The sequence below is a fragment of the Dipodomys spectabilis genome, unplaced genomic scaffold, assembly GCF_019054845.1.
Source record: "Dipodomys spectabilis isolate Male_0828 unplaced genomic scaffold, ASM1905484v1 ptg000650l, whole genome shotgun sequence".
Lineage (NCBI taxonomy): Eukaryota > Metazoa > Chordata > Mammalia > Rodentia > Heteromyidae > Dipodomys > Dipodomys spectabilis.
Genome location: NW_024871327.1, coordinates 78548 through 105551, shown reverse-complemented (window position 1 = coordinate 105551; position 27004 = coordinate 78548). Strand labels below are relative to the sequence as shown.

At 47.7% G+C, this 27004-nt stretch overlaps 1 protein-coding gene across 1 annotated transcript in view; it reads right to left on the bottom strand.

Annotated features, from left to right (window-relative positions):
- Positions 1–27004, bottom strand: part of Cacna1b (calcium voltage-gated channel subunit alpha1 B) — a gene marked incomplete at its 5' end in the record, with an annotated part of 135773 nt that overhangs the window by 34200 nt on the left and 74569 nt on the right. The window contains 14 exons of the mRNA XM_042671639.1: positions 2481–2572; positions 4086–4151; positions 4496–4612; positions 8260–8265; positions 11335–11418; positions 11827–11937; positions 12291–12455; positions 12737–12938; positions 13121–13258; positions 16861–17021; positions 18551–18647; positions 21820–21926; positions 23336–23395; positions 23769–23898. Coding sequence (XP_042527573.1) covers positions 2481–2572; positions 4086–4151; positions 4496–4612; positions 8260–8265; positions 11335–11418; positions 11827–11937; positions 12291–12455; positions 12737–12938; positions 13121–13258; positions 16861–17021; positions 18551–18647; positions 21820–21926; positions 23336–23395; positions 23769–23898 — 1536 coding nt within the window. The remainder of the gene's footprint in view (positions 1–2480; positions 2573–4085; positions 4152–4495; positions 4613–8259; positions 8266–11334; positions 11419–11826; positions 11938–12290; positions 12456–12736; positions 12939–13120; positions 13259–16860; positions 17022–18550; positions 18648–21819; positions 21927–23335; positions 23396–23768; positions 23899–27004) is intronic.

Here is a 27004-nt window from a genome sequence, read left to right as displayed (position 1 = left end):
GGCCCCGGCCTGACTGATGCAGCACTCCCTGTGATGCAGACCTCAGGGCAACACCACATGTTTGCCCCAAATTTTTGTGGCATGAGGTGAAGCATTGCTAAATGAAGAAATAATATGAACCTAACAGCTGAAGTCCAGAGAAACAACACATTTTCAGAAAATGTATGTCTGAAAGTAACTGTTCTATGCAGAAACAAGAGTCGTGGCCACACTATGGCTTGAGCAGAATCATTTTCCCTGCCTAGCAAGTGCAAAGCTCTGAGTTCAAACCCAGTACCACACACACTCAAAATACAGAGTATACCAAACATAGGGCTGGAAGTGTAAGCGAAGTGGTAAGAGTGCCCACTCAGCACAAAGCCTTGAGTTCAAACTTCAGTATGAAAGGGAAAGAAAGGAAAGAAGGAACAGAGGAAGGAAGGATTGAAGTAAGAAAGATGTGCTCTATAGGCAGCTTGGCAAAGTGGGTCTGAGTCCCCATTTACCCCCCTCCCAGGTAACTCCATAAGCCTGAGGTGGTCTACAGGCAAGGTGTGGAGGGGTGGGGTACCTAGGGCTGGCCTTGCAAGAGCCTGATGCCCTTTCTAAAGGAATAAATATGGAACTTCAAAGCATGGTCCATGAATCAGACTACATTGTGAATCTCTATTTTCCTCTGTTCTAGGATCATGAGTGGGGGCTGGGAAGGTGGCTCAGTGGTAGAGCGCTTGCCTTGCATGCCTGAGGCCCTGGGTTCGATTCCTCAACACCACATAAGTAAAAAGAAAAAAGCTGGAAGTGGCGCTGTGGCTCAAGTTGTAGAGTGCTAGCCTTGAGCTGAAGAGTTGAGGGACAGCACCAAGGCCCAGAGTTCATGCCCCATGACCGGACTCCCCCCCAAAAAATAAAAAAGAAAGAAATAGGATCAGGGGTGGAAAAATAAAGACTAAGCTGGGCATTGGTAGCTCACACCTGTAATCCTAGCTACACAGGAAATGAGGATCCTGGTTTGAAGCCAGCCTATGCAGAAAAGCCCATGAGACTCTTATCTCTAATTAGCCACCAAAAACCCAGAAGTCAAGCTGTGGCTCAAGTGGAAGAGTGCTAGCCTTAAGCTTAAAAAAAAAAAAAAAAAGCTCAGGGATAGTGGCCAGGCCCTGAATGCAAGCCCCAAGACCAGCCCAAAAACAAAGAGAAAGAAAGCAAGAAAGCAGGGCTGGGAAAGTGGCTCAGTGGTAGAGTGCTTGCCTTGCATGCATGAGGTCCTGAGTTTGATTCCTCAGCACTACATTAGCAGAAAAAGCCAGAAGTGGCACTGTAGCTCAAGTGGTAGAGCACTCATCTTGAGCTGAAGAGCTGAGGGACAGCGCCCAGGCCCAGAGTTCAGGCCCCACAACCACAAAAGAAAAAAGGAAGGAAGGAAAGAAAGAAAGAACAGGGAGGAAGGGAAAGGAGGGAGGGAGGGAAAGAAGGAGGGTGGGAGGAAGGGAAGGAAGGAAGGAAAGAAGGAAGGAAGGAAGGAAGGAAGACAAAGGAGACAGGGAAATACAAACATTCCTCCCTCTTGCCCCCACATTCACTCCCAGACCAGAAAGGTGGATGTCCAGTGTACAGTGCATGACCATGCCCAGGGATGGAAGCTAGTGCTGAGCTTTCTCCTGAGTGTACCTCTGCAGGGGGGCAGGGTTCTGAAGGCCCCACAGCTTGCTGGGGACTTGCCCTTGCCCTTACATTGTACCTGTTGTCCTGCTGGCTGTATCCTGGAACCTGGGGATGACAGAGGGCAGAGTGTGGAGGCACACTGAGATCACTAGTTTCAGCCAGTTGAGTTCTTCAGGACATGGAGTAGCCACAAGCTCTGCCAACAGCAGTTGCCACTGCTATCTGGCTTTTCCCTCACCCAACAATCCCAGTGAGAACATGGAAAGCTTGAGGCCACCACATTAAAAGAGAACCTACCAGGGGCTGGGAAGGTGGCTCAGTGGTAGAGCGCTTGCCTTGCATGCCTGAGGCCCTGGGTTTGATTCCTCAGCACCACATAAGCAAAAAGAAAAAAGCCGGAAGTGGCGCTGTGGCTCAAGTGGTAGAGCGCTAGCCTTGAGCTGAAGAGCTGAGGGACAGCGCCCAGGCCCAGAGTTCAGGCCCCACGACCAGACCGCCCCCCCCCCCCCAAAAAAAAGAGAACCTGCCAGGCCTCCTCCTATCCTCCCAGACTGCAGCCTTCCTGGACACATTTTGACTGTCACCAGGAAGCATAAATAATGAAATGGAGGCCAGCCTGACCCAGGGAACCTAGGTTCTTTCCCTTAGAGGCTTCTTTTCTGTCTGTTCTGGGGCCAGAGAAGACATCAAGAGTACTTTGGAAAGGATGAGCAGAGAAGGGAAGAAACAGAGGGGAAATCGAGGGGAACCATCATGATCTGGAGACTGGAAGGGAGCGGCCCCTACCAATGGCATCCACCATCCTCCATCCTAACAGTGGACGGCCTGTGTTGACATACCTGAACAACAGCATCAAAGCTTGTAGGAACGTCCGGAAGTTGTTGTGCCGGTTGATGCTGGTGTCATCGTCAAGGGCAATGTTCCCAAAGACCTGAGATGAAGAACAGTAGAGTGTGGACACTGCTGGCCCTAAGCTATGGTTAGCAGACTACAGGCAGGCAAGACAGGGTGCAGGTGGCAATGTGGGGAACCCCACAAAGGACAAGCGTTGACAGGAGCCAATGTGGTTTTCAGCTCAGGCAACCTCTACTAGCAGAACACACCTATATCCTACTGCCTGGTACATGGAGCTCCAGCTCTGAGCTGCTCACAGACCCCAGTGTGAGCGACCAGGCCAAATGAGCCAAGCACTATCCTCTGTGTGACAGGAAGCATTCAAGTCACTCTTATCAACAACTCCAAAGCAGTCATTACCTTGGCAACAGTTTTGATATATCACAACCTCTGTGCAAATAACACAGTGGGCTTTCTATCCATTCTAAATTATTTCCTTCAGTGTAAGAAATGCAAATGAATCAAGAGCCATACTTGGCCTAAAGTCTTGAATCAAGCTGAAAATTTGTAATCTATCACATTCCCACAATGTTATACATACTCTTGTTTATCAACTGACCAAAGCAATATTATATATGTGTGTGTATGTATGTGTTGTTATGGTTTTAAATAACATCTCAAAAATGTTTGAATCTGCCAGGTGTTGGTGGCTCACACCTGTAGTCCTAGCTACTCAGGAGACTGAGATCTGAGGATCACAGTACAAAGCCAGCCCACACAGGAAACTCCATGAGACTCTTATCTCCAATAAATCACTCAGAAAACCAGAAGTGGTGCTGTGGCTCAAGTGGTAGAGAGCTCGCTTTGAGCTGAAGAGTTGAGGGATAGTGCCCAGGCCCAGAGTTCAAGCCCCACGACCGACAAAAATAAAATAAAAATGTTTAAATCAAGAGAACTTTTCTGTCAGCAATAAAAGTATTAGGAAACAACTAAACATTAAAACCTGGTACCTTTCACCACAAACTAAAACATAGTACCTCTCGTACTGCCACTGTCGGGAAGTAGCCAAGGTTTATTGGTTCTTTATATCTTTTAAGTAACTTTCCCAAAAGTTGACACAATATTCTTTACCAAAATCAAGAAAATGTAAGCAATAATGAGTGCAGTGGCCTGATGGACCCTGCCTGTACTCTCAGGCAGGGCTTCAAGGGCATATGACCTCCTAGAGAGACAGGGAGGGCTGCCCTGCAGAGTGGCTTCAGGCCAAGAAAATGGTCTAATATTAGGCCACTTGACACCATGCATCAATGCCCCAATGCCTAACCCAACATGTGCCTCAGCCCCTAAGAACAGTGCAGTACAGCTTAATGGAGAGGTGGGGAAGCCTGAGGGCGGGACTTCAGAAGCCCCATTTTGTGGGATGTCTATGTCCTCCTCTAGAGAGAAGTATTGCTGAGGATTAAGTTCACTCAACGCTTACACCAGGATCTGGCTCACAGCCAACATTCGATATATCAACTTACTGTGATCATTTAATGACTGCGCCAGACCCTTACGCCCCAGTGCATAAGAGCCCCATATTCAACCCCATCTGGGAAGACGGCACCCACCTGCATGCCGATGATGGCGTAGATGAAGAACAGCATGGCAATGAGAAGACACACGTAGGGCAGCGCCTGCAGATACACAGGCACATCAGCTCCCGAGCATCTGCAGCCACACAGACCTCAGCCCAGCCCAGCCCACCCCACTGAGCCCTCAACCAAGTGACTGGCTGTGCTTCTCCATCTATGAATTGGGGCCATAAAACTTACCTCAGAGTTTCTGTGGGCATTAACAAGACAATCTACGCAACACCCAAAACATCTTTATAAACTATAATAGGACAAGTGCCAACCACTTACACAACCTGCCCCCACTCAGCCAACCAGAGGAGGGGCCACTTGGCAGGGGCCAGAGGAGCCTGGTGAAAGAAACAAAGCAGAAGCCACCAGGTGTAGATGCTAATGCACCCACCCACCTTGAAGGACTGAACGAAGGTCCACAGCAAAATGCGGATGGTATAGCCCTGCCGGAGCAACTTGATGAGTCGTGCAGCTCTGAAGAGGCGAAGGAAGCTCAGGTTGATGAAGTTATTCTGCAAAGAAGGGAGATTGTTCTCTGACCTCCAAAAGTGCAAGCAAGCTGCTTCTACCCCCACACAACCCCTCCCCAAGTCTCTGTGAACCCCCAAAGAAAAGTGGTTAAGAATAGTCATTGTTTCATAGTGTAAGCAACAAGTGGCCACCAGAAAACCTTCCAAAAGAAAAGCTTGTCATTGCAAGTTATTTTTCATGCAACAAATCAGAGAAAATTCCTCTACTTTAGGACTACCATCACTCCCAACATGTGAGAGACAAAGTCTTTTCGAAGCAGCTCCCTGCTGCCAGGTGGTCCCAGGAGATGACCTATAAGCCTCCACTTCTTATAGGACAAGTACAAGCTCTCCAGGTGCTGGGCATGAGGACTTCCTCTCCTATAGGACCCCTGCCTGGGTCTAGGGAAGCCCCTGCCTGGGACCCTGGCTGGCCTTCTCTGAGGCTGTTCCAGGTCCTATCTGCCATTCACAGAAGGGACAGGTATGGTTGTCCTGCTATTCTTAGTACAGAAACCACCGGTCCAGCCCACAGTCCATAGGTCTCTGCTCTAGAGAACTCAGGATGCCTACTGATGCTCTCTCAATCCAAGGACTTAAAACCAAGCGCAAAGGTGAAGTGATAAATCTAAGGCTCCATAGTTTACCTGAAAGTGAGGCTTCCCCAGGCTCCAGGTACCTTGAATTATTAGGAAGCCCTTCTCAGGGGATCTGGATCTAAGAACATGTCCAGGCATAGGTGGCTGTATTTGTGAAACCCGGTGCTTTCTGACTCTGCACGCAGTCTGAGAACAGCTTCCTACCATTTTTCATTTTCAAATATGCAAGAATCTCAGGCTTAAACACGTTTGTGTTGTCAGATTCACTCACCAAATGAAGAAAGAGCACACAGATGTAGGGTGAGAGCAGGGCAGGAAAGCGCGTGCGTGCACAGAGGCCCGGGGACCTGGGAAGGCATCTCAAGGCCACGTGACTTAGCTGGGTGAGGCATTTAGTGGAGGCTGGGTGTCACTCCTAACCTCCAAGGACAGTGACCCAACTAATACGTTAAGGGTCACTGATGTTCTGTCCACAGCTTCCACTCTCAGGGACAGGTTTTGTGGTTCCTACCAGGGAAGCAGGATTTCTGTGATATCTTGCAGCGATTGATTCTCGGGCAGGGTGTTGGAACCCTGGAAGTGACCAATTTTGAACAATACTCAGAAAGGTCAATGGACACAGGGACCCAATCATGTCCAAATCAGCAAGGAGGCAGAAGTTTGCCTTAGGACAGGGCATGTGTATGGCTAATTCCTGCAGCTCTCTAACCTGATTGGGCCAACGAAGGATGTTGTCTGTGGTAAGACAGACCACTCTTGGCCCTGAGCACACATAGATGAGCCCACAAAACTAGGCATTGTGTATGGGGTACAATGTTGCGTCCGATGTAATGACAGAGTAAGGTGGGGAACAAGCGCCTTGCCCCCACTCTGAAACCACCTTGTTCCAGGGACTATTATAATATACACTTGTCCCACCTCCCAAAGCAGTCTGCACTCAGACAGCTGAAACGGGTAAGACTCCATGAAAATGGGGGGGGGGGGAATAAAGGCTCCCTGCTAAGAAAGAGGGGGTAGACAACCACTGGGTAGATGAAAAGGCATTATAAAGAACAGCAGCTCACTTCATGAGCAAATGCAAAACCCAGCCATGGTCCCCTCTGCTTTTGTTGAGGCCAGGCTCCCATGCCCCCTCCCAGGTTTCTTCTTCTGGGCTCAGTACAGTACTGGGGAGAGGGTGAGGGTGGCAATACACAGGCAGCCCTAGACTGTTGTGAAGACAGATGACAATAACATCCACAGATGCCCAAGCACAGGGGGACAGACCAGGTGCCACCATGCCAGTCACATGCAGGATGGCAGGGGACAGCAAGCACACAGCTGTACACCATGCACTGTCACCTCTGACCTCAGCCAGTATCTTGGACATGCCTGCCCAGTCTATCCAGGATCCATGGCTTCCGCTGCACAGGAAGTAGCTACATTGACTTCCAGTCTATCCTGTCCTTACTGGCATCTCACTGAGTCATAGGCAACCCGAATGTGAGGGTGGATGACCTCAAAGAGACAGTTGTCCCTAACCTTTGTATCATCAATTTCCTTGCCCACATCCTGAGAGACATCAAAAATACCTATGCTCAGGCGACGAAGGAATAACTGACTTAGAAGTATGCTGAGTGCTGTGCGACAACCCTTCACAAGTATAGATGCCCACCTGAGACCATGCTCCTAGTCCTCAGCCAACGCAAGTTTTCTCCTGAATGTACGTGGGCATTTAGCCTAGACCTATGGACATCTAGTAGTCATGTGCTATACCTGGGGATGAGGTCTTGAATTCCTAAACAAACTACTTTTTTTTTCTTTTTTGTCAGTCTCATGGGGCTTGAATCTGGGTCTGAGTGCTGTCCCTGAGCTCTTCAACTCAAGGTTAGCACTCTACCACTTGAGACACAGCACCACTTCTGGTTTTCTGGTGGTTAATTGGAGATAAGAGTCTTTCAGACTTTCCTGCCTTGGCTGGCTTTGAACCGCAATCCTCAAATCTCAGCCTCCTGAGTAGCTAGGATTATAGGCGTGAAGCACTGGTGCCTGGCAACAAACTGCTTTTTTGCTTTCATTCTAATGAGGCTGATGGATTAAGGAGAAAAAAATGTGTGTATACGAATATATCACTGCATCAAGTGATCATCTGTGTTATGAGATGGAGGACAAGGAACAGGTGAGCAGGAAGGGTTGCCTGGACTTAGTGAAGCTTATGCAGACAAAACATCCTGGGCATTTCGTCAGCGCTGATTATGGTCTTCTTGTCACTCTATCTAAACAACTATGTTTGACAAACATTTATCCTTTACAACAGGAATCCCAAATATCTGCTCCTGTAAATGAATTTCCATAGCCACAGATGAAGCTAAGTTTCTGGAAAACACCCTTCCTCTCCTCTCTAACTTCCTGAATACCTAGAAGATCTGCACCTTGTAGTGCACTGCATAGGAGCGCTGGATCAGTGATTCACAAATGGTATGGATGAAGAGTCCTGCCTTCTGATATACAGAGCACAGACCCCTCCTTCTACTCAAGCTCTGCCCAACAACCATGTAAATCACAGAATCCCAATCTCAAAACACTCCCCTAGACCTCACACTTGATCCACTTAAGACAGGGCTTGTGCAGGAAAGAAAGGTTCGACAGAGGTCTTTACCAGAGACTACCCGGGCAAAGATGGGTTTTCTCTGTGTTAGCAGGTTTACAGCAGAGGGAAAGAGACTGTGCAACAGAAACCACAGGCTCTCAGGAACCAAAACCAATCTCATCCTACAAAGCCTCTCAAGCTGGGCTCAGTCTGGGCAGGAAAATCTGCCCTGGGCATTGCTCATCACCCACATCAAGAACCCCACCTCCTATCTTGATAGGTCCCCAAATTCAAACAGCTCCTAGGTGCCCCTAAGAAGCCCTTGTTGGACCCTGGAAGCTGGGAAGAGAGCACAGAGGCCAGAAGTGAGTGCAACAGAATACAGCTCATATCAGAGGATAGTGGCAGGAGTCCCGGAAACAAAAAATGAGGATCAGAGCAGGCAGAGCAAGTAAGAACTGTTTAAAAGTCATGAAACCAACCGTTTCCTATATATGATGTTTTCATGGATGGGTATTGGCATATTATTTACAAATTGGGGTGGTTTGAGCAGCAGGTGCGCAACATACAGACGGAGACATGAGTTTTCGCAGTGTATGTTGGTTGAATGGCGTGAGTCAGCAGGTAAGTTAAGGTAAATCAAGAACAAAAACAGAAAACAAAAGAGAAAATGAGTCATCAACACAAGCAAAAACTCAAATTCTGAATACTTAGCTAAAAATTTTAAGGCATATATTTTCTTAAAATGCATCAATTCAGAGTTTATTTTTGAAATCCATAGGTTATGCAGACAGAGTGACATTCATTTGCATTCTTATTTGTAATGCAAATCCAAAGATGATTCACAAACACTTATTTTTTTTTTTTTTTATTTCTAGGCAAAGAAATCAATGTCAGTTTAAACACAGGTGGAGACCTTTCCCTAGGGACCCTTGCTACTAAGACCATTGCTCTATTTTGATTTTTAGGTTGGGGATGAGAACTGACACTCATATTTTTGCCTAAGAAAAAAAAGTGCATTAGCAAAGTAAACATATGAGGTGGCTCCAAATGAAAAACAAACAAACAACAACACCAACCCACACGATGACCTCCATCTTTTCTCTTCTAGGCAGATCATAATGGATGTCTTGTGGCTAACAGTTTAAATGCTCAGCTTTCAAACAGTCCTATTTCCCCCTACCCCTACTGTGCACCAAGGCTGAAGTGGCTGCCAGTGAGTACTTGCTTCAAGTCAGGCCCAAAGCCTTGCTTCAGTTTCAAGCTGCCCTGGCTAACCATGCAGAAGTGAAGGGGAAGAATGCCAGGTTGTTTTGGCTGCTGCCTCTGCCTGAAGCCCATCTCTACAGCCCTAACTGTACCCCTCCTCTTATGCCCTTAGCAGTCAGGAGTCTAAACCCCTCTCTTGGAAAAGAGACATACACATGCAAACATCCCACAAAGTTATATTTCTACTACAAATCTGGTGTTTGAGTCACTTTGTCTGGGAGAGTAAACATCCCTGTTTCCACAATGTGATCTGGCCTGCAATACGGACTAACATTTCTGGGAGAGCACTAACAACCTGGGAGAGATCACAATATCAGATGCTGATAGAACAAAACAGCCTTGGCTTCTCTGTCTAAATGGAAGAGTTCAGATTTTCTTCCTGTAATGCTCACATCATTAACACTGCACAACCAAAAAATAAGTAAGAAAAAAATAAGACAAATACCAGTATATTCATCACCCAGCTTAAAAAGCAGAGCATCATCATTACTTCTGAAGTCCTTCCAGTACCCTCCCTGGTCTCTGGATGTAGCAGACATCCTTAATTCTGGTCACTAATTCCTTGATCTTATATAGTTTTATCATAAACTTGTAAGACATGTTGTATGATTGTCTATTCTTAATCTTTGCAATAGTAGCTTGTCCAAAACCTCTTTTGACTTGATTCTGACAGTGAACACTATCTGAGAAGCATTCATACTAATGTGGATGTCAAATTTGTATTTGCACTGTTGTTTTCACTGTATTAATATACTGGTTGACACATTCTATTGCTAACAGATATCATTTAGTTATCACAGTGTTGCTTACCATGATGAATAAAACCTCCAGAAACATCCAAGTAAGATGCTGACTTGGAAGTATGAACATCAACTTCTCTAGCTACATCTCAACTTCTCTGGAGATGTTGTACCAGTCAAGATGCCCCCCAACTATGTGGCAACCCACATTTCTGTCAGTATTTGGAACTGTTAGACTGGCCTCATCCCAACAATATCTCTGGCTACAAATGCAGTAGAGCATCTTGTCCTATATAAATTGGCAGTGTATGCTTTCTATTCAGCAAAACATCCAATCTTCCCTTCTGCTCATTTGTTTTTTTTGGGGGGGGGGGGGGTTGTACTAGGGCAACAACTCAGGGCCTTGCATCCGTGCTCAGCTTTGTTGCTCATGGTCCACCTCCATCTGTTTTTTTTTGTTTTGTTTTGTTTTTTGCTGGTTAATTGGAGGTAAGAGTCTCTCGGACTATCCGGCTAGGGCTAGCTCCAAACTGAGATCCTCAGATCTCAGTCTTCTGAGTAGTTAGAATTAGACATGATCCACCAGTGCCCAACTTCATGTTGTGTTTTTATTGACTCACAGAAGAGATATGTATGTTCTAGACAATAACTTTGGCCAAACCCTCCCTGTCTCACTTTCTGCATGCTTTCATAGCCTCTTCAGCTATTTCCTGCGGTGTAGATAGAAAAGCCATGTCGAAACTTGCACTTGAGCACAATCCCACAAAAACGTTGCCTGAGGCCCTCAGCCCAAAAACATAGGTGCTAGCATACATGTACTCCAAGGACCTAGTCAGTCTGTGGGTTGACCCTTGATGCAGACCTTAACCCCACACAGTGCAGAAGTAAAAATCCCATAGCTGCCTTCCCTCAGCAGAGACATCTGAGGGAAACCTACCCTATCTCAAACGCACTTGGGGACAAGTCAAGTCCATACACATCCTGACTTGGCTCAAGATGTGGCATTTCTCATCCTCATCCTATCCCCAACTACTTCCCAGTTTTTCTTAAGAAACAGCTTCTTAATTTCAATGTCTGTTCCTAGAGATGAGATTTTTCTGCTATTTGTTTCCAAATTAACATGTTGCACTCAAGAAATGTTGCTTTATGATTCAAATTCTTGGAAGTCTGTTGAAATGAGTTTATGTCCTAGCACTGGTCAATTTTAGTTATAATCCAGGATAATGTGTTTGATAAGAATATCTCCAGATGAAGAGATACACACATGCTTTCATATGCCATATCCATACAATTTATTTTTAATTATTACTAGATTTTGTATATATTGTTGAAAACATACACATTAGACATTGGCTGTTACCATCAAGTTCCAGGTAATCCTAGAAGACCTTTCTCTCTAAGAAGGACATCGACCAACACAACACCTGACCCCAGATCCACCTCTGGAGAGGAGGCCGCCAACAGTCAGGGCCCAAGGACATGCTGATGGGAGGGCCCTTGAGAAGAGTCACTTTGGAGTGACCTAGCAGGACAGGAAACGTTACTTACCGCAATTTCTGTTACTAAAATATCAGTGATACTTCCCAACACGGTAACAAAGTCGAATACGTTCCAGGCATCTCTGAAGTAGTTCTACAGAAAAAGAGGGCAGTCAGTGCTGTGGACTGACAAGGTCTCAGCTAGGCAAGGAGCTGTGGGTGCTGGCTCCCAACAAGAAGGGGGAGAGGTAATAGATGCTCAATACAAGGCTAGTGACAACCAGGTGCCAGGGCCAAGCATTCAGATACCTCCACCTGGACAGATGAAAAACTGAGCCATGTGTCCAGAGAGGAGAGTTCTGGACCTGCCAACCAGGACTGAGGCTGGAGCAGGACTCAGGCAGCTGAGAGTGTCAAAGCAGCCTTCCCCTAGAGCCTCTTGGGGTTGTGTTGGGGGCCCGGGGGATTTCTGACTCCAAATTGTGAGGCCCCAACCTTTCCCAATAAAGGGGGACTCCAAATGAAGATCACCAAAAGGCACGGAGTTCGGTGAGGCACATACCAGCACCCCAAAGGCGATGATTTTCAGCACGCATTCCATAGAGAACATGGACGTGAACACGATGTTCAGGCATTTCAGCATCAGCTCATACTCATAAGGTGCGTCGTAGAACTGCCCGGGGAATAAGCACTGTTGTCCAAGGGCACAACACCCCAAACACCCTACCTGGGCCCACTATGGGTCCCTATGCACACAGAACACATGCAGAGCTCCACATTTGCCCATACCTAGGACATTTCTCTCTGCTCTTCCTTGAACCTGCTTTTCCCAGACCTTCTTATTGCCTCAGCCACAGACAAAAGAAGGCAGAGTATCCCACAGGCATTCTGTGCTGGCCAGGACAAAAGACTACTACAGCTTTGGAATGTGCCAGCAAGAAGGAGGATAGCTGTCTAGACCCAGCCTCAGAACTAGACCTACTCATCAGCAGGTGCCAGTCCCTCACCATGGTGGGACCCACATACCTTCATCATCAGCACTACTGTGTTGAGGGCTATCATTGCCATGATGAAGTACTCGAAAGGAGGCGAGACCACAAATGTCCATGTCTTATACTGGAACGACTGCTTGTTTTGGGGCATGTACCGTGTCAGGGGCTTGGCGCTGATGGCAAAGTCAATGCAAGCCCTCTGCATGGGGAGAAGGAGCACCATCAATTTAGGGTGGGCCAATCCCACAGTGCCCACTGTACCTGGTACCATCTAACTACCCTCTCTCAGGGAGCCAACGGTAGAAGGCAAAGAGGCAGCAGGACATCTTCTAAGTAGGCTCCACAGGGCAAATGTGGTCGCCATCTACAGAAGAAAAGAGTCTTTGCCTGTGCAGCCCATGAGCAATGCCTGTGCAGAAAGGAAGTTTACTGGTCCCGCCCACAGAGCCAATCCCAAGAGCCCACGGTACCTCTACCTACCTCATTCTTCTCTAGGCTGCACTCAGACATCACTTTGTCCCCCTGCTCCTGGAAGGTGATGATAATCAAGGCTACAAAGATGTTGACAAAGAAGAAGGGGAAGACAACGAAGTAGACCACGTAGAAGATGGACAGCTCCATGCGGAACCCAGGGCTTGGTCCTTGTTCCTCATAGGTGGCATCAACAGAATGTTTCAACACCCTGCCCAAGAGGAGAGCAAGCATTTAGAGAGCTTCCCAGGTAGCTCAGGGCCTGAACTGCAGGGCTATCATAGGGGTATGCTCTATGCCTGGGTCCCACCATGCTGAAGGAAGGAAGGCCCAGCTCAGGGCACCCTGCTCTGTCTGGCCTAACCAGCCACAACAAGCAGAAGAGACACTCACAAGGGCCACCCCTCTCCTGTGGACACCGTGAACAGTGTCAACAGGGCCCAGAGTACATTGTCATAGTGGAAGTCATATTTCTTCCATTGTCTTGGTTGGGCTTCCACTTCCTCTTTTTCATAATCCAAGTACTGACCCCTGAGAATGAGAACATTGGAGAAGACAAAGGTTAAAGATAAAAGAGTCCAAATACACTCATGTATCTTTGGGCAGTAGGTTTTTTAAAAGAGTACTAATACCATTCTATATGGAAAGAATAGGCTCTTTTTAACAGATGGTGCCAGCATAAGCAAATTTCTAGTCATTCTGGATACAGAAGAATAAACCTAGACTTCTCCTCCTTCCATATATAAATACAACCCAAAATGGACAAAAGACCTAAATATAGATGCTAAAACTGTTATAAAAGCCATTAAAAGGGATGGGAGGGGAAAACTGGGGGAGTGTGAGGGAAAGGGTGACATTGTCCAAAAAGAAATGTACTCCTTGCCTAACTTATGTAACTGTAACCCTTCTGTAAATCACCTTTATAATAACAATAAAAAATTATTCACCATAGCCAAGATATGGAATCAACCCAGAAGCCCCTCAGTGGAACAATGGGTCGAGGAAATGTGGTGCATATACACAATGGAATGCTATGCTTCAATCAGAAAGAATGATATTGCCCCATTTGTAAGGAAATGGAAAGACTTGGGGGGGAAATATATTAAGTGAAATAAGCCAGAGCCAAAGAAACATAGGTTGAATAGTTTCCCTCATCTTTAGTAGTTAAAATCTGTAAGTAAACATAACGGATAGTAAAAGACTTTAAAAAGTACACTTGGACATGATAAATTGAACAAGATAAACTAAACATTCACACAGTAAGACCAAAGGAGGATATTCTTAGGAGAGAATCACAAAGGCTCAATAACTATGTGCATATAATCATACCAAATGATGCTTATTGAAATGAACTCCAAGAAATGGAAATATTAGAGGGGTTTTTTTTTTTGCTTGTTTGTTTTTGTCAGTCGTGGGTTTTGAACTCTGGACCTGGGTGCTTCCCTGAGCTCTTCAGCTCAAGGCTAGTGCTCTACCACTTGAGCCACAGGGACACTTCTGGTTCTCTGGTGGTTAATTGGAGATAAGTGTCTCATGAATGTTCCTGCCCAGGCTGGCTTTGAACTGTGATCCTCAGATCTCAGCCTCATGAGTAGCTAGAATTACAGGTGGAGGCACTGGTGCCCGGCTAATATTAGGGGTTTTACATTTCAATTTTTGTGGGTTTTTTTCTGTTTTTCCCCTTTTGTAGCTGTTTTTTTATTTCTTTACCTTGTATTTAAGTTTATCCGATTTGGGGAGAGGAAGGGGAAGCACAGAAATGGTGTGACAAAGGGTAAACTAATTCAGCAATGTTTAAAATGAACTGTACAACTTATGGGAGAGGGAGATCAGGAGGGGAAAAAAACTGGGAGGGAAGAGGTGACACTGTTCAAGAAGAAGTGTACTCATTACCTGACTTAAGTTAACTGCAACCTCTCTGTACATTACCTTAACAATAATTTTTTTGGGGGAGGGGGTCCGGTCGTGGGTGGGGCCTGAACTCTGGACCTGGGCACTGTCCCTCAGCTCTTCAGCTCAAGGTTAGCGCTCTACCACTTGAGCCACAGCACCACTTCTGGCTTTTTTCCTTTTTCTTATGTGGTGCTGAGGAGTCGAACCCAGGGCCTCATGCATGCAAGGCAAGTGCTCTACCACTGAGCCACCTTCCCAGCCCAACAATAATTTTTTAATTGAAGAAAAACTAAAAAAGAAATGTACTCTTTACTCAACTTATGTAACTGTAACCTGCCTGCACATCACCTGCATAGTAACAATTTAAAATTTTTAAAGCCATTAAAAAACTATAAAAGAGGGAAGGGGTAGGTTGAAAGTGATGGGGGAGAATGTTAAAAGGAGCAACAATGATCAAGATGCCGTGTAGTGATAAAAGTGCTTTGTTAAATTTCAACTCATTTGCACAACTATTGAAAGATAACTTTAAAAAAAAAAAATAAAACCTCATGGGCAGAATCTTGATTGTCCACTTCCCTATAAGCATTCTGGTCACCTCTAGGTTCTTCTTATAGGTTTCTTGGCCTTCTCTAGCTTAACTTTTCAAATTTTTCCAAATTTTTGTCACAAATCAGTTCCAAAGTCTTCTGAACCACATTATTAGGTAATCAGAGCAATGACTCCGCCTCTCTGGTCCCATCTGTGACAAATGCTCAAGACAAGCAACTCAAAGGAGGAAAGACTCATTTGGCTCCTAGCTTCAGAGGCTTCAGTCCACCACGCAGGGAGGGCAGAGCAGAGCAGAGCACAGAAGCTCACCTCATGGTTCTCCGGAAGCAGAGAAAGACAGAATGCCTACACTAGTCAGCATTCCTTTGTAATACATCCCTTAGATCTCCAGCATAGTGGATGGTGCCATCCACATTCAAGGCAGGTCTTCCTGCCTTGAGAATTAATCCACTCTGGAAACCCCCTCACAGAAATACCCAGAGATGGTGCTTCTCATACAGTCAGAATTAACACTGCTGAGAGGTAAGTTAGATTAAAAAGGAATTTAAAAGACCACTTAACCAGGGATGGTGACACATATCCATTAATATCAGCACTTAGGAAGCTGCGGCAGGAGGATTTCAAGTTGGAGGCAAGCCTTGGTGGACTATATGAATACAAATGCCAGCCTGGGCCACACAGAAACACCTTTTTCTTAACAATAAAAAAACATAAAAGACATCACTGATTGAGCAAAAATGCACCCCACAAAAAAAGACATTTATCCTCAAATCAATGGGCAAAAATGTCAACTAACACATGAGAGAATTTCTTCAAATTAAGCAGAAAATCAGACAATCTATACAAGACAATGAGCCAAAGAACCTGAATAGACACTGCCCATCTTAATGGTCAGTCCAGCCAGAGAAGTGGCTCAACCTCACTGGCTATCACCCAGTACAAATCAGAGGCAGGGAACGTAAGAGCAGGCAAGAGTGCAGGCAGCGGACGCTCTCACCCATAATGGTGAGGAAGCACTTGATAAAAGTGCTTGGTAGCATCACTAAAGATGGACAAGGCATAGCCTGCGACACCCTCTTGGAGAAAACCTCCTAGAAATGTGCCCCTCAGACACTCACAGTAGCAATGTTCAGACCTGTGTGAGAACCATCCAAATGCCCACCCACCATTAAGCTATATGACACCCACACAACCAGAGACAATGGGAACTTCACTATGGGAAGGAACTGTCCACACAACCTTGCTCAGTGTGTACACAACCTAACCCTTCATTGCCTAGCTCCCTGCAGAGGGCACCTCTCCTGTCTTGAGTTTAAGTCCAAGCCCAAGAAGATCTGAGACACCCTGAGGACAAGTCCTCTGAACTGTCCAACCTAGACCTTTGTCTACAGTTTAGAGGGCTCCCTGCAATATCCTGAGCTCCTTGGGTGTCTGAAGGCATGAGAGGCCTAGCGGATTCCTTGGAGCCTAGGTACTCTTTGTGGAGGACATGCTACAGACCTTTGGCATAACTCTGGAGACAGGAGGCACATTCCCCTCTCTTCTGTAGCATGAGCACATCTGAACCAGGCTACCTAGCTTCACACGGTCCCCATACTGCAAGGGCATCTCCCAGCCCCCCCTGGTCCTGAGGGAACAGAAGTGTGTTTTGCATCCTGGAGCTGAATGCTGCCCACCCTGCCTCAGCTTACCTGCAGTCCCTCTCCAGCTCCTTAGATTCATCAGTGCAGTAGAAAAACTTCCCTTTGAAGAGCTGTACTGCAATGACGGCAAATATGAACATAAAAAGCATGTAGACAATGAGGATGTTGAGGACATTCTTCAGGGAATTCACCACACAGTCAAACACAGCCTGCAAAGGAGGAGGGGGCAGAGCTGTGAAGAAAGAGGAGCACCAGGGAAGGGTCATGAGGAATGACAGGGTACTATAAGGAGAGACACAATCACAACAGAGGAGAGGGAACAGAAGGAGGAGAGCTATCATGGCCAAATAGAGCCCTGAGGGAAGGAGGGAGCTGTGAAGAAATAGAGCCAAAGGGAGAAGCAGGGGTCAGGAAAGGGTATGGAGGGGATTGGAAGAGGGAACAGGGTAGGGCAACTACAGACTTAGAACCTCAGAACCAATGAGACCCAGACCCCCAGGGATATTTTAGGGTTCTGTAAGATCCTCAGGCCTGTGGCCACATAACATACTACTGCCAGCTGCCCTGACAAAATAAGGGATACTGTCTTTCTCTGATGACAGGAGTCATCCTAGCCTGGTGAGTAAGCAAGAGGTAGAATATGCAGGTAAACAAGACTTACAGGCTACAGTTAAGCCATAGAGAGGACCCAGAAGGGAGCAGGTCTGGGCAGTTTAAATGTGGCAGCCTCTTGCCCTACCTCTGCCTTATTCCTGCCCAGCAGCAGCAGTAATGTGGTACAGACTGAGGACAGAGCAATGGAACCACAGCCCGAGGACCACAGGACAGGGATGTTGGGCAAGTTCTGAAGTCCCAAGGCGTTTGTTTGTCTGGTTCCATGGATACCAAGTCCTGGGCTTTTTCTCAGGTTCTTCTTTACCCTACGCAACCAGTGCTGCTCTCAGAGCCAAGCAGGCGCTTCTTAGGCCACCCTGCAGACACACATCCATTTCTGGAGATGCTAGTTGGTAGATTCCAGACGCCAAGATCTGTGTGTACCAAAGCAGCTGTGTTCCCATGTGCGGTGCCCCTCCCTGCAGTACACAGTACCCTGCCCCAGGAACAAGTCCTGCCTGGGCCAAGGGCCTCTGTGCTTCCCAGGTTCCTTCCTTAACCAGCCTCTTACACAGGGGTTCTAAGCTAACTTTTTTCTAATTCCCACTTTGCCTAAGCTGCTAATATAAGAATATCTAAGCTGTTAATACCCAACTGCAAAAAATTTGGAGGATTACATGAGTTAAGGTATAGAAAGCAACTCGTATATGGCACAGGCTCAGTAATGACCAGACTGGGTTTTCATTCTTCCTCAGCCATGCCCAGGCTGGAGGACCCAGCTAAGCAACTACTTCTGGATCCCCTCACTTCCAGTATCCGCCCTCCCACCCCTGTCCTCTGTGGCAGCCCCTTCCTCCCTCTTCTTCAGCTGTTGAGGAAAGCTCCAAAGCCCCATCTGGTAATCTGAACTAAAGAAGAGGGGTCTTACAGTACACTGCTGGACACAAACTTCCTTGAGGGAAGGGGCTTAGAGCTAAGTAGGCATAACTCCCTCCAACAGGTGGGCAATTTGAAGAGATACAGGCAAATACACATACATACTCATGCACACACACACATACACACTCAGGCACCATTGCATGTGCACAAACGCATGTCCCCACAGGCATGGCACACTTCTCAAGCTCTAACTCCAGGTTCCGACCTTGAGCTTAGGCAGTCGTTTAATGGTCTTGAGGGGTCGCAGGACACGCAGCACTCTCAGAGACTTGATGGTGTTGATGTCTTTCCCTTTGGATCCTCTAGAAGAGAGAAGCTGCTGATATCGCCAGGCAGGATGCATGGGTGTGCCCAGCATCCTAGGCACAAGGTACAGGAGGTCTGGCTCACGCTGCCCTGTGCATTTTATTTCAGGCTACAGGGTAGAGAACCCAGTGCAGAAAAGTCTCCTCCTAGGGCTTCCTGGGCTGGACCTAATCTGAGGACAGTGGTAAGGGTAGGACCAGGGTCAGGCCAGGACCAGGGCAGCCACCTGGTACATAAGGACAACTGAGTTCCCAAATGTAAAAAGACCACACTACACTGCCAGACCTGGTAGTTATTCCCATCTCTCCCTGGAGCTCCAAAACCAGCTTCCAACAACAAAGAAGAATGAGGGGGCCAGCAAAGTCTATATCCCTGGGATGCAGGAAAGACTTCTTCAGGAAGTAGAAGAAGAGCTGCTGTCCAACTTTTCATTTAAGGCATTTGCCTGAATTCTACCCTACAGAGCTGCCTGTCCTCAGGTACTCAGCACCCTACAGGTAACATAAAACTGGCTGACATGAAGAGGAGAAGGTAAGAGACAAAGACACACAAAGACAAAGACAATGACACAGGCAGGAGTGAGTAGGTGGAGGGAAATAGCCCCAGAGAAGCAAAGACATACCAAGATGGTCAAGAAAGCAGCAGATCCCAGGTGTCATGGCTCAAGCCTATAATCCTAGCTACTTGGGAGGCAGAGATTGGGGGATCAATCTCTGAAGCCAGAGGCCTCTGATTTGCCTGAGGCCAGACCAGGCAAAAAGGAAGTGGCATACTCCATCTTTTCACAATTAGGCACAATAGTGCACTCCTGTCAACCCCAGCAACCCAGAGAAACACAGGTAGGAGAATGATACCCCAGGCCATCCAGGCATAAAATGACTATACCTCACAAATAACCAGTGAATACAAAAAGGAACTGGAGACACGGCTCAACTGGTAAAGCACCTGCCTACCAATGAGGGCCAGATTTCAAGCCCTACTGCTGAAGTAAGGAGGAAACAAACAGGAAAATTCATGTGAAGGTGGGAGACAGGAAATCAGGTAAAGAAAATTCAGGTACCAGTTGGGCTGGGATGTAGCTCAGTGGCAAAGCAACATCCTGGGTTCGATCCCCAGTACCAAAAAAGAAAAAACAAAAAAAAAATACAGTTAAAGAAAATTCAGGTACCAGAGCAAGCTTAGAAGTCCAGGATGAGAGGCCTCCACTTATCAGTCAAGAGCCCAGAAATTAGCAGATTCCAACACTGCTGTCAGTCAACACCTGTCAGTCAGGGGCCCAGGAATTTGCAGTAGAAATTAGCTATTGGCCCCAGTTAAAGCCAACAGTGCAAGGAGGCCTCCTGTTGAGGAGGCCATTCATTGACTCGGTGAGACTCAAGACTAGTGAGTGGCACTCACTCATACAGGGAATCTTACCCCTGCCTTTCCAGAGGTCACTTTCTGCCCACATCTCTGGGCCCGACCTGTATGTGGAGTTGTCATATATCTGATGGCCTCCTTTGGACTCTAGCAAAGCTTTAGGCTCAGCAGGGAGCAACAGCTCAGGCTTTTCAGGAGAAGTTGAACCCCAACCCTTCCGTCTCCCCAACAACATGTTGTAGAATCAGATCACACTGTCTCAGAGCTGGGAATAGTAGCAATGCCTGTGAGCTAGCACTCAGGAGGCAAAAGTTCAGTAGAACTTCAAAAAACAAGACAAGGAAGTGGTGCCGTGGCTCAAGTGGTAGAGCACTAGCCTTGAGCTGAAGAGCTGAGGGACAGCGCCCAGGCCCAGAGTTCAAGTCCCATGACCAACAAAACAAAAACAACAACAAAAAAAAACCCCACAACAATGAAGACTGCCCTTGAAACACTGAGCTTGCTCTGCCCATAGTTCTCCACCAGTACCAAGAAAAGGGCTAGGTACTGGCAAAGCGGGGGAAGGGCTTGGGAGAGGTCTCCCAAAGGCTTCGTCCTCTCCCTTTGCTCCTTGGCTTGCTTGCTCCGTACCACACGACTGGATGGCACCGTTCTCATCCTCCTACCTGGGGCCTCTGTCAAACCAGTTACAGTCCTGTATAACACTCTGGCTAAGTTCTTACCTCCTTCATCACAGAAAGAAGGTCTATTAAGACACCCAGAGGAGTGGCAGGGCCTGAGAAAAAGCCTCCTTTCCAGAAAGGAGCCACGTAGAAAAGCACCTCAGTATGTCCTGCATCCTAGGCCATGATCCGGTCCCACCCAGAATCCTTACTGCCCCCACTGCAAGCTGGTATCTCAGCCGGCAGCACTCACCTAAGACAACCTGCTCACTAAAAGCCTCTTCACCAAGAGCTGACCAAGCCCAGCCCCAGCCCCCAACCCCTAATCATGTCCGGAACAGTGGCTGGGGATGGCTAGGGAACATGCAGCCCAGATGGGGTGGAGGTGGATGAGCAGGCATGAAGCCATGATGACCAGCCAGAGGCCATGGGTGTGCCATGATGTCAGGCAGTATGAGAGGAAGGGAAGGCATTACCCCATGAAGCTCCTACCGAGAGTCCAGCAACAGGAAGACAAAGAGAACAGAGTCAGTGCCATGGGAGGGCAGGGAAGGCATGTCTATGAGCAAGTCCCCCCAGGGGCCAAAAAACAATAAAAGCTTCCCTTCAGTATCTGGCCTCCACCAAGGTTTTGCTCCTCTCCAAATCACACTCACAACTTCCTATATTGCTCCATCTGTGGCTCCACCTGAGCCCCACATCCTCCATGCAGGTTCTAGGGGACCCCATTCTAGTCCCAGGCACCACCAGGCTGAGCATCTCCTGGTCAGGAGTCAGAGGGAATGGTTTCATAACTCAGTAAGGGAAAACCTTCCACCAGCTCTGGCTGGGACAGAAAGCACCAGAGGCTTCCCACTCAGGTATTTGTCTCAGAGAAGGAAACTGCCTCAAGAAGGACCCCATGAGGGAGATGCCAAATACCCACAGGCCTAGCCACCAAGTTTCAGACCAAAGGCAGTGTTCTAGGACAGATGGGCCTTGAGTCTTCCCATCCCATAGCCCAGGCCGAGACAGGCAGGACAGTCGTGTCTGGGAGGCCAAATACGAGGAGGCCAGCCAGGGAGGCCAACGTGGGTCATCTGCCTCCCTCCCTCACATCATTCTGGGGGATGTGCTCACTGGATGCAAAGAAGAAGTGGCTACTTACGAGAAGGCAAATGCCACCAAGGCCCCACTGACCACAATGAAGTCGAGAATGTTCCACAGGTCCCGGAAGTAGGCTCCAGGGTGAAGCAGCAGCCCCAAGTCAATCATCTGCAGGGGAGAAGTGGGTGTCCGAGTACATACAGAAAAGAGGCAGAACTAGGCCTAACTATAGCAGAGCATGTGGCTCTGGTCACTCTCTGAACAAGATTCAGTGTGTTGGCTGTGCACACCTGAACCCGTCACCCCAGTGACGCGCAGAAGCACCTTCCTCATGGAAGATAAGATCCAGGTCACGGAGTCAACTGCCCTTAGTGAGGCCCTAAGCCAGATATCCTTGCCAGGTGCATAACTGACTAGCTGAGTTCTGGCTGGCTCCTACCTTCCCTGGAGCCCAACTACAACAAGAAATCCCTGTCCCTCCCTGTTCCTCCATTGCTAGCAACAGATACATTGCTCCTAGAGAGTTTACACCGCTCAGTCCCTGAAGGAGCAGGGCAGGGTAGGGCAGCAGAATAGCTTGCTGACAATTCTTAGCCATTTTTGTACATAGCCTACCTCTCCTACTCCTGGCACTGTTATTTTGGGTAAGTACCGTAACAACGCTCAGCCTCAGTCTCTGCTATCACCCCTCTATCACAGACTGACCATATATGGGCAGCAGTGGGATCATGCTCACGTGCTCCTGAAAGTGCTCCCTGAGGAGACTGCATGCATGTAGGCACTGAGTATACTGATGTATGTGCACAAATATGGGCAACCAGTGGCACTGAACATGCACCTGTGAAAACATATGAAGGCCAAACCTGACAGACATGAATAAAGAGCACCTTGTAAAGAAGGAAAAACAAAGTTACAATAACATGGTGGATTGTCATTCTGCCATTAGAGGAACCCTGGATCTGCTTAAATTTAGTCCTCAGGCTGGGCACAGGTGGCTCATGCCTGTAATCCTAGCTGCTCGGTAGGCTGAGATCTGAGGATTGCAGTTCAAAGCCAACCTGGGCAGAAAAGTCCCCATGGGAATCTTATCTCCAATTAACCACCCAAAAACCAGAAGTGGTGCTGTGGCTCAAAGAGGTAGAATGCTAGCCTTGAGCAAAAGAGCTCAGGGACAGCACCCAGGCCCTGAGTTCAAGCCCCACAACCAGCAACAGCAACAACAAAATTTAGTCAACAACAACAAAATTTAGTCCTCAGCAACCAAAAGCCTTCTAGCCATCCCTCTCCAAAGTCTCCCGGTGCTCTGTTCAATGTCGTGTCCATGTGCAGGCAAACCTGGAAGAGGGGCTCAGCCCACACAGGCATCTTAAACAAAGCCTATAGCAACCATGCTTGGAAGCGAGGTACGGTGAGATCATGCACCCATCAAGTGTCAATGCTCCAAAGCACTGTGGGGCTAGAGGCCCTTCATGACCAGGAGGGCCTCTTGCTCCTGGAATACTTCCCATACACACAGATGGCCCCCGTATCATCACTCACATGCTTCCACAGGGGCTATGGGAGCCATTATATCTTACCTTTATTACCATCTCAAAGGTAAAGACGCCTGTGAAGATGTAATCCATATATTTCAGAGCCTAGAATCAAAAGGAGAGTTGCTTACAAAGGCTGGGAAGAAAAGCTAGAACCAGTACCACAACAGGGGTTCTCTGTTTCCCCCAACACTCTAGGAGTAGACAATCATCAGGCAAAAGCTAGTTGGCAACAATCTGGGGGAGGCTGAAATGAACACCATCTGGCAAGACCCCTCTCTAGGGCAGCCTCAACTGACTCTGGCACCTCAGTAAAAGGGGGACTCCAGCAGGTGGCTTCTCCAGGCTTGGGTTCTATACCCACAGAGGGAGAGGATGATGGTGAAGAGACAGGGTCCAGTACCATCCAGCACCTTGGGCCCTGGGAACTCACACAGTGGCAACCCCTCAACCTGGCAGCAGGCCTGACACCACTCACATTGTTCCTGAAAGAGTCTGTCCGTACTGGATCCTCAGCGGCTAGGGCAATACTGCTCAAGGCAATGACCACAAGAATGACCATCTCAAAGTACCGCATGGTAACAATGTAATGGCAGAACCGACGGAGCCTGTGGAGATAAGACACAGGTGACCACAGGGCCCAGAGACACAAGACTCTCCTGTAGGAAGGGCTTCTCCCAGCTTCTACCAAGGAATGTATGCCACCAGAGTGGAGCTTTTCCCAGTGTCTTTGTGGTCTAGGGACAGAGACCAGGTGACTGATAGTGTCTGATGCTCCTGTGAGAGCTACAGGCCACAGCTTAACAAGCACAGCTCCCAGGCCTTACAAGGCTGGCCCTCTTCATGTCAATAACATTTTGCTAGAGCATAACTCCCTCCACTTGTTTCCCAACTGTCTGTAGCCCCAGAACCAACACCCTTGACAGAACAGGTGTGCAGCAGGTGGGTGGAGGGAAGAATTTTACCACAGCACCCTTGCAGACTGTAGACCTCCTTTGACTTAGAGTACATGTCCAAGTCTGTGCTGGGTGCATGCTTGTAACACTTTCAGGGCTATATGTGAGCATACCATCATCCACTTGCCTCCTGCTTCAGTCACTTGCTGACCTTTGCTCAGCTGTTCAACATTATTGAGCATCTACTGGGTATAGCAATGAGTAAGAAAGGCAGGTACCTGGCCTCATGAAGCTCCACTCTAGGGAGCAAAGTACCAGCAAGCAGTGCAGAGATAAGGGAGCAGGAAACTAGCAGCTGCTGATACAAGAGGCAACATGGCAGCAAGCGGGGGTCAGGAGGGTAAAGTAGGGTAGTGGATAAGAAGCAGCCACCACAGACTGGCTAGTGAGGCAGAAAGCCCCACAAAACATCACAAGTGCTGTAATTCCCTCTGCAGGCAGCCACTCCCTTGCCACAAGCTCCTCCGCATTCCCAAGAATGTCTACCCTACACAGTCTGCCATTTCCAGCAACTAACCCACTCCGTTCCTCCCTGAAGGGACCCCACTCCTCTCTTCATCACCACCCTACATAAGCTCAGAGAGCCACCAGCTGGACTTCATCCCTGGTCACTTCCTAGCCTTTAGTTCTAATGGCCATCACACAACTCAGCTTGTACCTAGGTTTCTACTCCTTGGCTATACTCCCAGACTCAGACTTCCAGTTCACCTGGCCATGAGACACCCCAGCTGCCCTGGCTCTGCAGGATTGGTCAGCTAGCTAGATCTCATAGCCCAGACAGACCTCTAAGGGCACTGCTGGTCTCAGTGACACCCTGTCTATCACTGGCCAGGAGATGACAACATGTCATCACTGACATTCCTTCCCCTTCCATGTAGAACTTAATATCAAATTATACAGATTCTGCCTCTAAAATTTCTCCTCAAATATTTCATTTACAAGCCTCAATTCTAAATACCCTGGTCAAACCACCCCCTTTACTTCCTGGCCACCTACTAAATGATCTCCTGTTCCAACTCTCCTACTAACACGTCCTACTGGAGTACAGTTAGATGTGAACCTACCTGTGCAGCCCTCATACTTTGGGGGCCTCTTTGGTGACCATCCAGGTCTTCCCCAGGACAACACACTCCCTGTACTACCTGTCCATCCTGCTGTCTTCTAGTCCTGGACCACTGTAACACCCTTCTCTAAAACAGTACCCATTCTTCCTTTTTAACTCTTACTCATCCTTCATGGTTCCAACAAAGACATCACTTCCTCTATGAAACTCCCCTGGCCTTCTCCAACCTGTCTCACAACACCAGAGCCTCCCTACTTTGCCATCCCCATGCTTTTCTTGACTGTTACCTGTTCACCTTCCCACTACATTGTCAGTCCAACAGGGCAGAGAGTCCATCTGTCCCTGTTCCCATTTATTTTAACCCTTGCACAACAGATTGAGTTCCCGATATATGTGTGTCAAATGACAGAATGGCGGGAAGGGGAGAGAATGTGTGAGGAGGGCTGGGTGGAGAGAGTGGGACAATAAAGGTATAAAGAACAGCTGGCCAGGTCAGCAATGGTCACTCCTACACTGCTATCCTTTGACCTGTTCAGCACCCGCCTGGCTCTGTCCAGGCTGGCTTTTGCGGGATTCTACCTTTACCTGGAGCACTCTTCCTCCCTTCAAGTTTTATTCCAGTCTCACCTCTAAGGACCCCAATTAACCTTTCCATCTAGTTTTAATCTCCATCTCTTACTTTGTTTTTTCCTGGCACTCATTCCTGACTTGTTTATTTTCACACATTTTCTTTCATTCATTCTTTTCTTTTCTTTTTGGTGGTTGTATAGGAATTTGAATTCAGAGTTTTAACTTGCTTGACAGGAGGTCTAGCACTAAGACATGCCTCCGGCCTTTCTTTGCCCTGGTTATTTTGAGGTGGTCTCATTTGTTGCCCAGGTATGCACCTGGACTGCGGTCCCCCTGTATTAGGCTTCCCAACATAAGTAGGGTGACAGGCACTTCATCACACTCAGTTCTTTCTATTGAGACTGAGTCTTGTAAATTCTTCTGTCCGGGCTGGGCTGATCTCAGTCTTCTGCCATAGCTGGGATGGCAGGTGAAAAGCACTATACCCAGCTCTTGGCTGAGAAAGGAGTCTCACAAACTTTTTGCCCAGGCTGGCTTTGAACCATCATTTCAGCCCCCCAATCCCCACTCCACGTAGCTAGGATTGTAGGCACCCACTGATTACAGCTTCTCCCTTGGCCCTTCCTCTGCTCTCTTGGCCTCCCCTGACCCCCTCACCCAAACCTTCACTGTGCCTGACGGAGTCTCACACTTTTACACGAGTTAGACTATGTAAATCCTTCTACCTCAATTCTCTTACTCTACCTCCTGAAAGCTAGCTGTGGTTACAGGCATGAGCCACTGCACATGGCTTGCAAACCATCGCCTTGTCTGTTGTCTGTCTCTCTCACCAGCCCATCTGCTTCAAGACAGATGTTCCTGACCTAGTTATTACTGCCTGTGTCAAGCCCCTAGAATGCTGCTTGCATGTGAGTGTTGGCTGGATTAATGAGAACCAGACTTATGAGTAGATGGTGAATCGTAACAAATACACATGAAAGGGGACACACAACAGAAAAATGGCACACACAACAAACATGCATGCATGTGTGTGTGATGGGAATGAAGGAAGGATGGATAGAAGGAGGGAGGTGTTATGTGTGATAGGCACTCATGGAGTCCATGTGTGCAGCAGTGAACACACTA